This window comes from Callorhinus ursinus, unplaced genomic scaffold, assembly GCF_003265705.2.
Source record: "Callorhinus ursinus isolate GAN/ISIS: 27379988/994484 unplaced genomic scaffold, GSC_fseal_2.0 scaffold4, whole genome shotgun sequence".
Taxonomy (NCBI): Eukaryota; Metazoa; Chordata; class Mammalia; order Carnivora; family Otariidae; genus Callorhinus; species Callorhinus ursinus.
The window spans coordinates 156,240,046-156,252,414 of NW_027397066.1; the positions used below are offsets into that span (position 1 = coordinate 156,240,046).

Here is a 12,369-nt window from a genome sequence, read left to right on the forward strand (position 1 = left end):
ATGAAGATATTAGTCTTTATATTATAGTAAAAGAAAGGGGGGAGCTCAGACTCCTCTGAGAGACAGGGCTTTGTCTGTGGCACACGTTCACAAGTTCTTGGTCTCAATTATATTAGACACTATCCAAGGGAATTTAATTATTGCCTGTTCATATCAGCCTTGTTTGCCAAGATCCCCCCAAAAGAAGGATGAAGACAGCCATTCTTCTCTGATTCACTGTGCCAAGTGAATTCTGAATAGACAAGCTGGAACACACCAAAGGAAGCAATTTTGCCAATGACTTTAAGGAAATGGATTTCATTGCCACATTTCTAAAATTGTTCTAAGTGGGATGTTCTGTGCAATAGCTGGATCCAGATACTTTACGGGTTTCCGGGGAAGCACATGAGGACAGGTGAGGAGAAAATCAAGCACCCCCCACCCACAAGACCCTGAGCCAAGGACCTGAGTCTCCATCTGTCACGCCCCCCTTCCTGTCTTCTTTCCTGAATCCTACACTGCCCAAGCCTGAGAGTACCTTCTCTGTTACCATTAATCCCAACCTTTTTTGCACTAGCAGCCACTGTCACATAATTTAAGAGGGCAGGGAATTTATTTAATAATCTCTTTGTCTCTGCCAAAGTCAGCACAACCCTGGGACATAGGTGCGACTCAAAAACAAATTTTGACAGTTCAAATGTAAAATGCTACTCTGGTTTCAATTTCAGTTAGAGCTGCATGAACGAGAGAAATCTAAATATTCTCCCACCAGAGAGTAAAGGCATCCCTGCACTTGCTTAGAATTTCTCCCTCTTTTCCACTTGGAGAGCTCAAAGGTCTCACTTTTTACATTTCCATTCTGAATGGTGCGTGCTCTCTCTAAGAATTTCTAGAGATAAAAACAAAGTCACAAGGGAAAAAAAAAAGCTTTACCTTCAGCAATGGCAAAGAGGGATACAGAAGCCCTCCAATGAGTACTGTAGAAATTCTAGAGACCGTTGGGACAATGGCACCACCTCCCTGGGTGTCAGAAACCCAGATTCTATTCCTCACTTTCCCAAAGAATGCAGAAGACAGGCAAAAGACTTTTCTCTGGTCCTCCCCATCTCCTCTATCCACCAACCTTTCCTCTTGCATGCAGGAGGCAAAAGGGCTGGACACCAACTACAGGCACTTGGTCTCTATCTCTCATTCTCTCATTAACTTGCTAAATGACTTTGGGCAAATCATTCCCTCTGAGATTCGCCCATCTGTAAAACAAAGGGACTGGGTCTGAGACCTTAAACTTAATTACTCCCGCAAGCAACTTCCTGATTCACTGTATCTGATTCTGACCTTGTCCCTCCCGACGTGCTCACAGGCTCCAGAGGCTCCATATCAAATTTCACCTGTGCAGAGCTCTCTGCAAGGAGTCTCCTGTCCTTCTCTAACTCCTGGGGTCCGAAGTGGCATCCTGGTTCCTGTGTGTCCTCACGCTGCACCGCCCCCGCACTCTGGGGGAAAGGGAGTCTGCATGGCCCCTTGACACCCCTCCTCTCCATCCGAGTGCCTCTTCTCTTCGCCACAAAGAGGCTTTGCCTGACTAGCAAAGGCTTCATTTTTGAAGAAAAGATGCCAGTAAGACAACTTTTGCCTCAGGAAGTAGCGCAAGAAATCCCGAGAGGCAGGCAACCAAGACAGGGTAAAACAAAACTGGAAAGATACCCAAAGCGTGTCCCCCCTGCCCCATCCTGGTTGCGCACCCATCTCATCCTGTCTCTCACGAGAGAGCCAGGCCCAAGCCTTGCCCACTCACAGATGGAATGCCCTGACAACAAGACTAAGTTTGCTATGGGAATTTTCTATCCCTGGTAATAAGCAGTCAGACGCTGGTTTCCAACCATGAGACCAGCTTAATTACACTTCAGAGCATATGCTCCAGCAGCCAGTAATAACCACCAGTTTCAAAAAAGATTAGACTTGAGTAGCTTTAATCTGCGCGGATATGCAAGGATGAGAAGAAAGGCAATCAATCCACTGTGTCTGGCAAATTCTCTACCCGCACCTCAGTTATGGGCACTTTCTCCCCTCCAGATTTTTTATACAACTACAGACTAGCTCAAGGTTTCATTGTACTGGCGAATTTTAAATGAGAGGACATCAGGGAAGCCTGGGTGGCTGAGTCGGTTGAGCGTCCAACCCTTGGCTTTAGCTCAGGTCATGATCACAGGGTCATGGGACTGAGCCCTGCATGGGGCTCCCTGCTCAACACGGAGTCTGCTTGGGATTCTGTTTCTCCCTACGCCCCTCCCCTACTCACATGCATGTGCTCTCTAATAAATACATCTCTTTTTTTTTAAGATTTTATTTATTTATTTGACAGAGAGAGACAAAGTTAGAGAAGGAACACAAGCAGGGGGAGTGGAAGAGGGAGAAGCAGGCTTCCCACTGAGCAGGGAGCCTGATGTGGGGCTCGATCCCAGGACCCCAGCATTGTGACCTGAGCTGAAGGCAGACGATTAACAACTGAGCGCCCCATAAATACATCATTTTTAAAAAATAAATAAATGAGAGGAGATCAGTCCATTCTACGAACTACATTTTAGCAATTATGTTCACTTGATTCAGCAATACATATTAACCACCTTCCATACCAGGCTTATCTTGTATCTCTTTTCTGTAAGGAAAAAGGATTAGATTTAGTCTCCCAAAATTATATGAACAACACAGCCTGGCTGGCCAAAACTCACTGAACCATTTCTCCAATTGGAAGGTGGGGAAGAGCATTGAGTTAAATCTCAGGGTGAGAAGTTATAGAGTATGTTTAACATCACCAAATACCTCAGAATTTCCAGGACAGTCCATCTTTCAGAAATGTTCCTCCTTCTGTCCCCACAAATACACTCTAACTCTTCAGTTTTCAAGTCCTGATAGTTGGCTGAGAAAATATAATGTGGGATGTGGACTCGTGCATATTCAAAAAGTGTAGCTGGGTTGTTAGTGAGAAGGGAAATATGGATATTACATCGGGCCAATCATGTCTAAATCAATGCAGAGGCATCCGCCCCTCCAGCTGGCGGAACTCACGTGGAACAAGGGAGATGTGCTGCTAGAAAGGAAAGAAGGCCAGAGTTCAGCTCACTGGATCTACTTTCCCAGGCTGGGGAGGACAAATGATCCTGAGAGGCAGCAGAGAATAACGGGCAGAGTACTTATAAACCACAGACCTACGGCAGTTACATTCACACAGAGCTGGGAGGGAGCCCACCCATCGGCCCCAAGCTGGAGGGCACACCCTAAAACAACTTTGGGGCAGAACTCCACTGTGCAATCTAGTTCTTCTAACACTTCCTACCATTAGTGAGCTCTTACATGAAGCAGTGCTGTAAGGGACAGTCAGGGGCCGTCACAACTTGATGACAAAGCGCCAGGCACTGTCCTGGAAGTTTTATCCAGATTATCCAACTGAATCCTTACAGCAAATGTGCAGGGCATATATAATATACAGTTACCGTTTTAGGTGAAAGTACAACTTAGGGGTCAAAGGATTTGTCTCAGGCTGCAGAATCAGCTTAGAGGCATACCCTGGACCCAAATCCCTGCCTTCAGGATCTGAGTTCTTTCTGTTTTAGTTTGTTTGTTTGCAGTAACTATTATTGGGTTTGCTACTTTTTTCTGAATATAAAAGTACATACCAAGTAAGGGAGCAAGCCAGACTTTAAAAACCTGCCGCCTGTCTGACCCCAGTGTCCACAGTCTCATCGTTTTACTAAGGCGACCACCTCCTCATTCATAATGTTTCCCCCTTTCTGGATCAACCACTGAAAACACACCCACTAAACAGGCTCCAACTGAGGAAGAGCAGTATAGACAAAGACAGAAACTGCTGTGAATTTGCACTCTGCATTGGCAGGCTTCCCTTTTGCTGGAATGATCCATGCCTCCCGGACTTGAGCCTAAACCAAGGAGACTTGCTATCTGCGGTAAGAAACACTTAGCCTGCTTACTGAACGCTCAAGGCCACTCCGCCTAAGATGATAACACAAGGCAAAGGAAGTGGCCTTGGATGGGGGGCAGGGGGCACACACAAGGGAGCTTCAGAGACTCCGAGTTGGGTCAGAGGGACGCCAAGTCAAGGCTGCCCAGAGGGAGGACGTCCAGAGAGGCTACTGTTTCAAGCTAAGACGGCAGCAAGAATGCCATGTGCAGAGTCCTGGATGCTCTGTCGGCCTGCACCTCTCTTCGTGCTTGCACAACCCCGTGGAGTCAAGAAGGCAGAGTTTACATCGCTTTCACACGGGGGTAGAATCCAGACAATGGAGCTAGCTAGGGCAGGGCCTGGATGAGGCACCAAGCTTCCAAATTTCTAGTCCAGTGTTTGTCTTCTACAGCCTGCTTCCTCCCAAAAGCATAAAGCCAACATCACCAAGCAAGAGTTAAATGAGACAAAATAATACTAATATAACAAAGAGGGGAAGAAGGCATATGGGGGTTGTCATCATTTCTTTTTCTGCTTTGGAGGAGTGGGTTCTCCCCTCTTCAGCATGAGGAACTCCACCCCCCTTTAAAACATATTTATGGTTATTTCACCAGGTTACAGTGTGGCTGCTAAAAATAAATCCCAGCTATCCAAATGTCCTTCCTGTCTAGAACTAGAACAATTACCTGAGTCTACGTGGCTGGGCTTACACTGGTTAGTGGATGGCATTTTCCTCTCACATAAGGTTCTGGATCTACTACATACATTTCTCATGAGCACAGACTGAAAAGGAGAGAACTAGGAAATGCGTTGTAGAGAACTGTGGAGGTTCTAAGAGGTTCTGTAGAGGTTCAGGACCCTCTACAAGGGTCCTGAAAGATATCAAACAGGGGGTGCTTGGGTGGCTCAGTCGGTTAAGCGTCTGACTCTTGATTTTGGCTCAGGTCATGATCTCAGGGTCGTGAGATCAAGCTCTGTGTGGGGCTCTGCTCAGTGCAGAGTTGCTTGAGATTCTATCTCCCTGTCCCTCTGCCCCTACCACGCACTTCCCTCTCCTTCCCCGCTTGTGTGCATGTGCATGCTCTCTCTCTCCCTCTCAAAAAAAAAAAAAAAAAAAAAGTAAAGATATCAAACAGAACACCTGGTCTCATAATCTGAGGAAGGAAAGGCATGAGAGAAACACAAGTACTGATGTAGATTAGTAAAGTGGTATTTATCTTTATGCAAACTGAAAGAACTTACAGAATCAGAAAACAAAAACACTGATAAAATCGTGTGTTGGGGGATGAAAACTACAGATTTGGGGTCCTTTTACCTTTTACCCAGTGAAGCATATTTTGAGGTTTGCTACTTTGATGCAAATTTTTTAGAAAGAAGTTCAGAAATTCTGCCTGAAGTGAAGTGTCAGTATTTTAGGAACAGGAACACAACAGAGAAAGTCATGATTAATAACGAACCCATTTTTAAGTGAATTATTTTTTTAATAAATAAGCATGTATCAAAAGCAGAAGCAGATTGCTGAGCCCTACCAACTGATTAAGATTCCCATAATGAATACCTTTTAGTCGTCTACAGCAGCTAGCAGACATTCTTAAATATTCACAATTAACACAATGATTATTTGATTAGCTGTCAAAATCAAGATGAGAAATGTGCTGCTCTCTGAGAGAAGACAGAGGTCCTCCCTCCCTCCCTTCATCCCTCTCTCCCTCCTTCCTTCCTTCCTACCCACCCATTTCTGCTATTAAATAGTGAAATGCCCACATAGGAAATCTTCACCCTGCGCTTACCCACACCTAACTACTAAGGGATTTTGGAAGCCTAAATTCACAAATCAGGCTTCCTCTTCCCTGGTTGACTTATTTTTCATTTCTATCCATAGTAGACAGGGAACAGTCACCTGTGAACATGTGGAAGAGAGAAATAATGAAGTGAGAACAGTTGTGTCTTAACAAGAAGAAAAGTCTGCCTCGTCCATATTCTCCACTCTCCAACATTACCGCTTTATTTATTTTTTTTATTTTTTGTTTACAATTTCTTCCTTTCTTTTTTTTAAAGATTTTATTTATTTATCTGACATGGGGGCAGGACGGGAGAGAGCAAGCACAAGCAGAGGGAGAAGCAGACTCCCCCCTGAGCGAGGAGTACCCTGGGATCATGACCAGAGTGGAAGGCAGCCGCTTTAATCAGGTATGTTCCGCAACTCACCAATTTCCAGAGAGAATGCATTAAGGAAGTTCTCTGTGTGTATATGCATTCCTCATCTATCAGACTTGTTGCATCTGCCACTAACCAATCAATTAACCAGAACCAGAGAGTGCTTTCAACAAACATACCAGATGATCGATGTAGGCCAAAGGGCTTAAAACAGCACGTCTGTCCTCATGATTTAAGAACTTACAGGTAGCTCTCTCCTCAATTACACATAAAGAGATCAAAAGATCACTTGCATTACAAGGCAGTATGCCCCAAGGGCCAGAAGATGGGCTCAGCAGTAAGTGTTCCTATGGTCCAGAAAGAAACATTATAGATTGCTGTGTTTAGAAGCTACATTATGAGTAAGAAAGAACTTGAATTAGGCCTTGAAAGATGGGCAGGCAGAGAAAAATCGTGTGCTTTTCCAACAAAGGGGTTGGTGATTTCTGCTGCTGTGATCCATCATGGGTAACAACAGCCCAGGATGGAAATGAAATCCTGCATTAACTCTTGGAAGTCATGCTAGAATGAGCTTCTGATTACTGTTTTTGGTACTAAGCGTCTAGAGGAAGGTATTCTCCATAAGTTATTAAGATTGGCTTTTGAGCGTTCAAATGAAGAATCAACACATGACTGAACAAAAACCTAGATAAACAAAGTCACATAAAGGAATGAGAATGGCTTCCAGGCCATTGGGTCTAGTCTACTCCCTTGCTGCCCTTATTCACGCATTGAATGAGAAATTATACCTTCTGCCTGGGAATTCCTGGTCAGCGGGGAAAGATGTTTACAGACGCAGGACCTAGTGATGATTACTTACTTCCAAGTCCCCGAGGAAAGAGGGAACTTGAGAAAAAGGTGTTTGTGCATTCCAGTGTCAAGGAAAGAGCTGCTGCCAGGGGACTTGGAACATTCCTGGCCTCTTGCAAGATAGCTGCCCAGGTGTTTTCACTCTGATAATATTAAAGGCCAGATCTACCTTTTCCTAATTGCAAACCTACATGCAACTTGTGATTATGGTTTATCATGGAGGGAACGTGCTGGTTCCTGTGTCATTTTCCACTGGGCTGGTGTATCTTATTCGCATTCTGCGGTCCAACCATTGTTGCAAGACATGGTACTTTGAGCTGGCCTTGAAAAGAAAGACTCTTCAGACCACCGCTTGGTACCACTCAAGTTGCAGAGTCTGTAAGACACACTGGTGAAAGTAAAGAATGCTGCCCTCCTGGGAGTCCTCATGTGGCTGGGCAGTGAAACGCTGACAAATTCCTATTCACTGGGAGACACGTCGAGGCTAAGAGCCTGTCCCGATGTTTCTTCCACCATCCCATGTCATCAATGACCCTACTCCAGGACAATGAGAATCCGCTGGTTATCAGCCCTTGTACGGTCCAGTTAACATGCACCCTACTCCATGCAGAGAGCTAACGTGTTGCTGACACCTTGCAGCAGAACCGACAGGCCAAGAGCCCAGAAACAATGGACCAGCTTCAAGACCCGGGGGAAAGCTCACCACATAGAGTTTGCGCCAGATGACAGCCCATTCTCGAAGCGTCGACGTGAGCTCCTGCACCAGCGGGAGCTCCCCAGGAATCACGGTCTCGTGCTGCCTAAAGAGAACCAGACAGATGCTCACTTTACTCTGAGCTGATCATCACTATTTTTCTTGACAGGGGTCATACTCCCCACAACACAAAGATGGGCGTGAGGCTGATTCGCCTGGAAATAAAATGTACCCACTGTGGGGAAATTCGTTGAGCAAACTTTATCACACCTAAGCCTGTGAGAAAAGAAGGGGCTTACCAACACAACTCTCAAAATAAACCACTTCTGCAATGGAACAAAGGCGTTGGCCCAGCCTGGACCACCCCATTTCACATCTCTATAGGAGCAATTCGCTGAGCCAGGCCAGCTTCAGTGACTCCCGGGGAAGGAAGCCCAAATCCAGTATTTTCGCTGGTTCTGCCAAGCGGCCATTTCGTTGGGGAGGGTGGGTGGAGAAGTGTGCAAGGCACGAGGGGCGTGGGGCTGGGAATCTCACACAGGACCTGCTGGTGGGGACTGAGGCTCTGCACTCTTACGGAACGGGGCTCGATTTTCTTCTCATCTGCTGCCTCACTGCATTGAAAATGTGTATATACCATACACATCAATGACTCAAGGAGACTCACAACAAGGCAGGCGCAACATTTATTCACATCAATCCTCTGGTATTTTTATGATGAGCAAAAGGACAGTAAGAGCAAGCGAACAAATGGAAAAGAGAGGTAGGACTGTCAGACTTAAATAAGACTACAAGATGCCCAGTTAAGTTTGCATTTCAGATAGATTAAAATAATTTCTTAGTGGAAGTATGACTCATGAAATACGTGGGACCTATTTACTGTAAACAATTACCTGTGGTTATCTGGATTTCAAATTTAACTGGGCACCCTGCATTCTTACCCGGCAACCCTGGTTAGTGGGGATACACCTCCCTCTGTGCCTTTCCGCCAACGTGGCTTCAGCTAGTGACAATGGAGGCAGCCCAGGAATGGCCCACTGGAAAGAAGATTCTCCAGGAGGGAAGGACACCTGGTTTTCAGTCTTGGTTCTGCCCCTGAAGAGCTGTGTGAACTTGGGCATGTCTCCATCTCTCGGCTATAAAATGCAGGTGCAGAACTTAAAACTGACAATGTTTTGGGGGCGCCTGGGTGGCTCAGTTGGTTAAGCGACTGCCTTCGGCTCAGGTCATGATCCTGGAGGCCCGGGATCGAGTCCCACATCGGGCTCCCTGCTCAGCGGGGAGTCTGCTTCTCCCTCTGACCCTCTTCCCTCTCGTGCTCTCTATCTCTCATTCTCTCTCTCTCAAATAAATAAAATCTTTAAAAAAAAAAAAAAACTGACAATGTTCTTTTGCTGATTTGAGTCTGCATGACTCTGACCCATTCTCCTCTCTATCAACCCTGGGAATCCAGTCCTGCTCCGGGCTCTCCTTCCCTCCTTCACTCTCCTGCCCTTGGGCTCACCAACCCAGCAGCCTCTCTCTCTCCTGCCTCTGGCTGAGTTTCTTACTCCTCCTCAGTCTCCATAGAGGCAGTACTTTTCAGGACAACTGGTAAGGTGGATGAGAAATTAGAATATCCAAAACTTAATGGATTTGATCTGCAGAGCATGATCACACACATTCTTTCATAATTTCACATTAAACTCATGGCCAACACAGGGCCAGATTTCTTTCCTCCAATTTGTACGGGCAAAGCCCAAGGTGCAAGAAGGCTAACCGACTTGTCTAAGCTTCAGAGCTGATTACTGCAGGATGCAGCCTGCTCATCTCTCTCTCACGGTTGCCACACTGGGGGCTCTCGGAGATCTTACCAGCGAGAGTGCCCCACATTTATGTGTACGTGCACACACTCAGTGAGCAGGTAGCACAAGAGGAAGGCGAAGGCCCTCCATTCATTCATTGTCTGTCTTTACTATCCCGGGGAAGGGTGCCAGAGAGGAGCAATTACAAAAGAAGGACTCATCTCAGGAAAAAGTTTGTATTCACTTCTCTCGCCCGTGAGAAGTGCAACTGACAAGATGAGAGCAATAATGTACACGAGAAACTCTTTAATGATAACTTGACACGTTCACCATTTTTGAGGGGTCCTTCCGGGACTGGAACTTACCCTCGGTCTTCCACGGTTGCCTCCTTCAAATGGATGTACGTTTCAGGGAAAATCCCCTACAGAGAGAAGAACATCGGTTATACGGCCATAAAAACCACAGGGCAAAGAGCACAACTGGCACCGGGAATGAACAAGGCGGAGGCAGGATACCGGGAGCATCGCTAGAGTGTGCGCTCAGGCTTGCAGGCCCGACCACACTGACTGTGCCTCCATGAAAGCATGGCTGGGAAGACAGAAGTTAAGATCGGGGTTCACAGAGCACGGGAGAAGCGCTTCGGAAGTGGACAAACATGTCCAGCTCCTAAAACGCTCCAGATCCTAATGCCAGGAGCTGCTGCCCTGAAAGGGTTTCGCATAATTAGTGACATGGAAGGCTATGTACTTAGTGGCCCATAAAATTATACTGATTTTCCGAAACAATCCCTCCCCAGCACTTTCACTTAAACCAAATGTGCCCCAAATCACTTAGTACTAGTTATATGGTTATTTTTAGCCCTTCCCAGTCTCAAATTGCTCTCCATTCTATGCTCTTAAGAGGCGATTCTACATCACTGTTGAGACGCTGCCCATGGGAAAACTAAGGCTCCATAAGGGCCTAAGAGAAAGACTGGAAACTGGTCGGTAGAAACTGAAGAAGTGAAGATCAGCTTGAACCAATAGAAAGCAAGTCATGAATCTGAGTTTTCCTAAATGCTAACGGCTTCTGTTGTTTAACTGTGTGATACGCTCATCGATAAATAGAGAAACTGCCATCTGGAAAAGGCACTGCTGTTCTTTGTTTTAGGGTACTTTGCATGCCAGACCAACAGAGGTAGAAGAGCCTATTTACCACAGCACCACTGGTTCAACTGCTGCTAGCCCTGCACCTGTGGAGGTCAGTGTGACCCTGTAGACATTCTCTGTCGGGGCTGGCTGACCATAAAGGAGGGAAAGGAAGATCTTCCTACCTAGGGGACTGGGTCAAAGATGTGTGTGTACCCAGTGATCCTTAATCCATTCAGAGACAGAAAACTAGTTAATTCCCACTGGGGTCAGTCTTGTGTCTGGCTTCGTGTGCTATATTTATCTAATACTCTTCTTTCTCCATCTTAGCCCTTCACCAATAAAACAGGAAACAGTAAGAACATCTGAGATTGAGCTGCTCCCAGCCTTGGTGATGACAGGGTAGATCCTGCCACTGCCTGAGTCAAAAGCAAAATGACCATCCTTTCCTGCCAGGCAGGAAGAACCAAAAAAAAAAGGGGGGGTAGACATGGGGTGTATAAGTAAGAAAGTACTATGCTGATCTGTTATTGATAAGACCCAGAACACACAGAGAGGCAAGGTGACACCGACCTCTTTCATTACAGGGGCAGGATTCAAAGTGATTTTGGAAAACTGATCAAATAATTAAACAAAAATTCAATGTACTCATAATCCCTGTTGAGCCTAATTTCTGGTGTTCTGAAGCTCCAGATCTGTCCTTAGGGTGTTTAAGGAACTTTGGGTGTTTCTTCCTTCTGCTAAGCTGAGGTAAATGTCTTGTTGACTGCCATCTGGGTGGAGAACCAGACTTGATCATCCAGAACTCACCTAGAGGGCATGATGCTAAGTGAAATGATCCAGGCACAGAAAAACAAATACTGTTAGGATTCCACTTGTAGGAGGGATCTAGAGTACTCAAATCCATAGAGACAGAAAGTAGAATAGGGGTTGCCAGGGGTGGGGGAGGAATGGACACTTGGTAAATGATGAACCACTCAAAGCAGTAGTTATAAGAAGCATTTGAAACATAAACAATGTCTTATGTTGTAACACCCAAGCAGATTACAAGCAGATAATTTATACTGAATGTTCAGACATGATGACTTTCATTTTAAGAGAATATTTATTTTGTGGCATTACCTCCCTGTTATTTGTAGGCACCATCCTTCCATGATAACATATGTCCACTTACATCCATTTAATTGCTCTAGTAAATCTGAGCCTTGTAGAATTTTCCTATGCCATTTGACACACAGAAAGGCAGGATAAACCTGAGGGATAGATTACTAATTTATAGTTTATCTCAATTTTGATTTTCCTTTCTCAATGCAACCCACTCACTTGAGGGGAAAAAAAAATCAACTAATGATTATTCTAGATATTGCCCTTATCCACACTTCCACAATCCTGCCAAGATCAATAATCAATTTCTGCAAAGCTCCTGGCTTCTTCAATTCGCAAAACCACTAGCTCATTTTATCACCACTCTAAATGACTAGGTCGGCTGATAAATGACACCAAAAATTTCCATTAAAATAATAGGCCTTTCAAATAGCTCCTCCCCTAAAGACCGGCAAACACAGGGTAACAGCATTAGGAGAGGATTTCAAATAGGCTGGATCTCTTAATGAAAGGGTGTCAAAGCTGAACATAATTCATGATGACTGAATTTGAATTCCCTTGATGTTTCCTGGAGCTCTCCACCAGGAAGATATTTCAACTTAAAAATCAACAACTAAATGCACCATCCTTGTTTGTGCTATCATTTCATTGAATTACAAAGTTGAATTATCAAGAACTAAAAGAAGTTCTTCCTGAAATAATTCTTCTTATGGGTGA

At 45.2% G+C, this 12,369-nt stretch overlaps 1 protein-coding gene across 7 annotated transcripts in view; it reads right to left on the reverse strand.

Annotated features, from left to right (window-relative positions):
- The window catches only part of DOCK5 (dedicator of cytokinesis 5), a 200,346-nt gene that overhangs the window by 111,588 nt on the left and 76,389 nt on the right, over window positions 1-12,369 (reverse strand). For all 7 annotated transcript variants that reach the window (XM_025873815.2, XM_025873813.2, XM_073892592.1 and 4 more), the window contains exons 4-5: window positions 9,787-9,842; window positions 7,647-7,743 (exon numbers count right to left, since the gene is read on the reverse strand). In XM_025873815.2, the coding sequence (XP_025729600.1) occupies window positions 7,647-7,743; window positions 9,787-9,842 (153 nt within the window). The remainder of the gene's footprint in view (window positions 1-7,646; window positions 7,744-9,786; window positions 9,843-12,369) is intronic.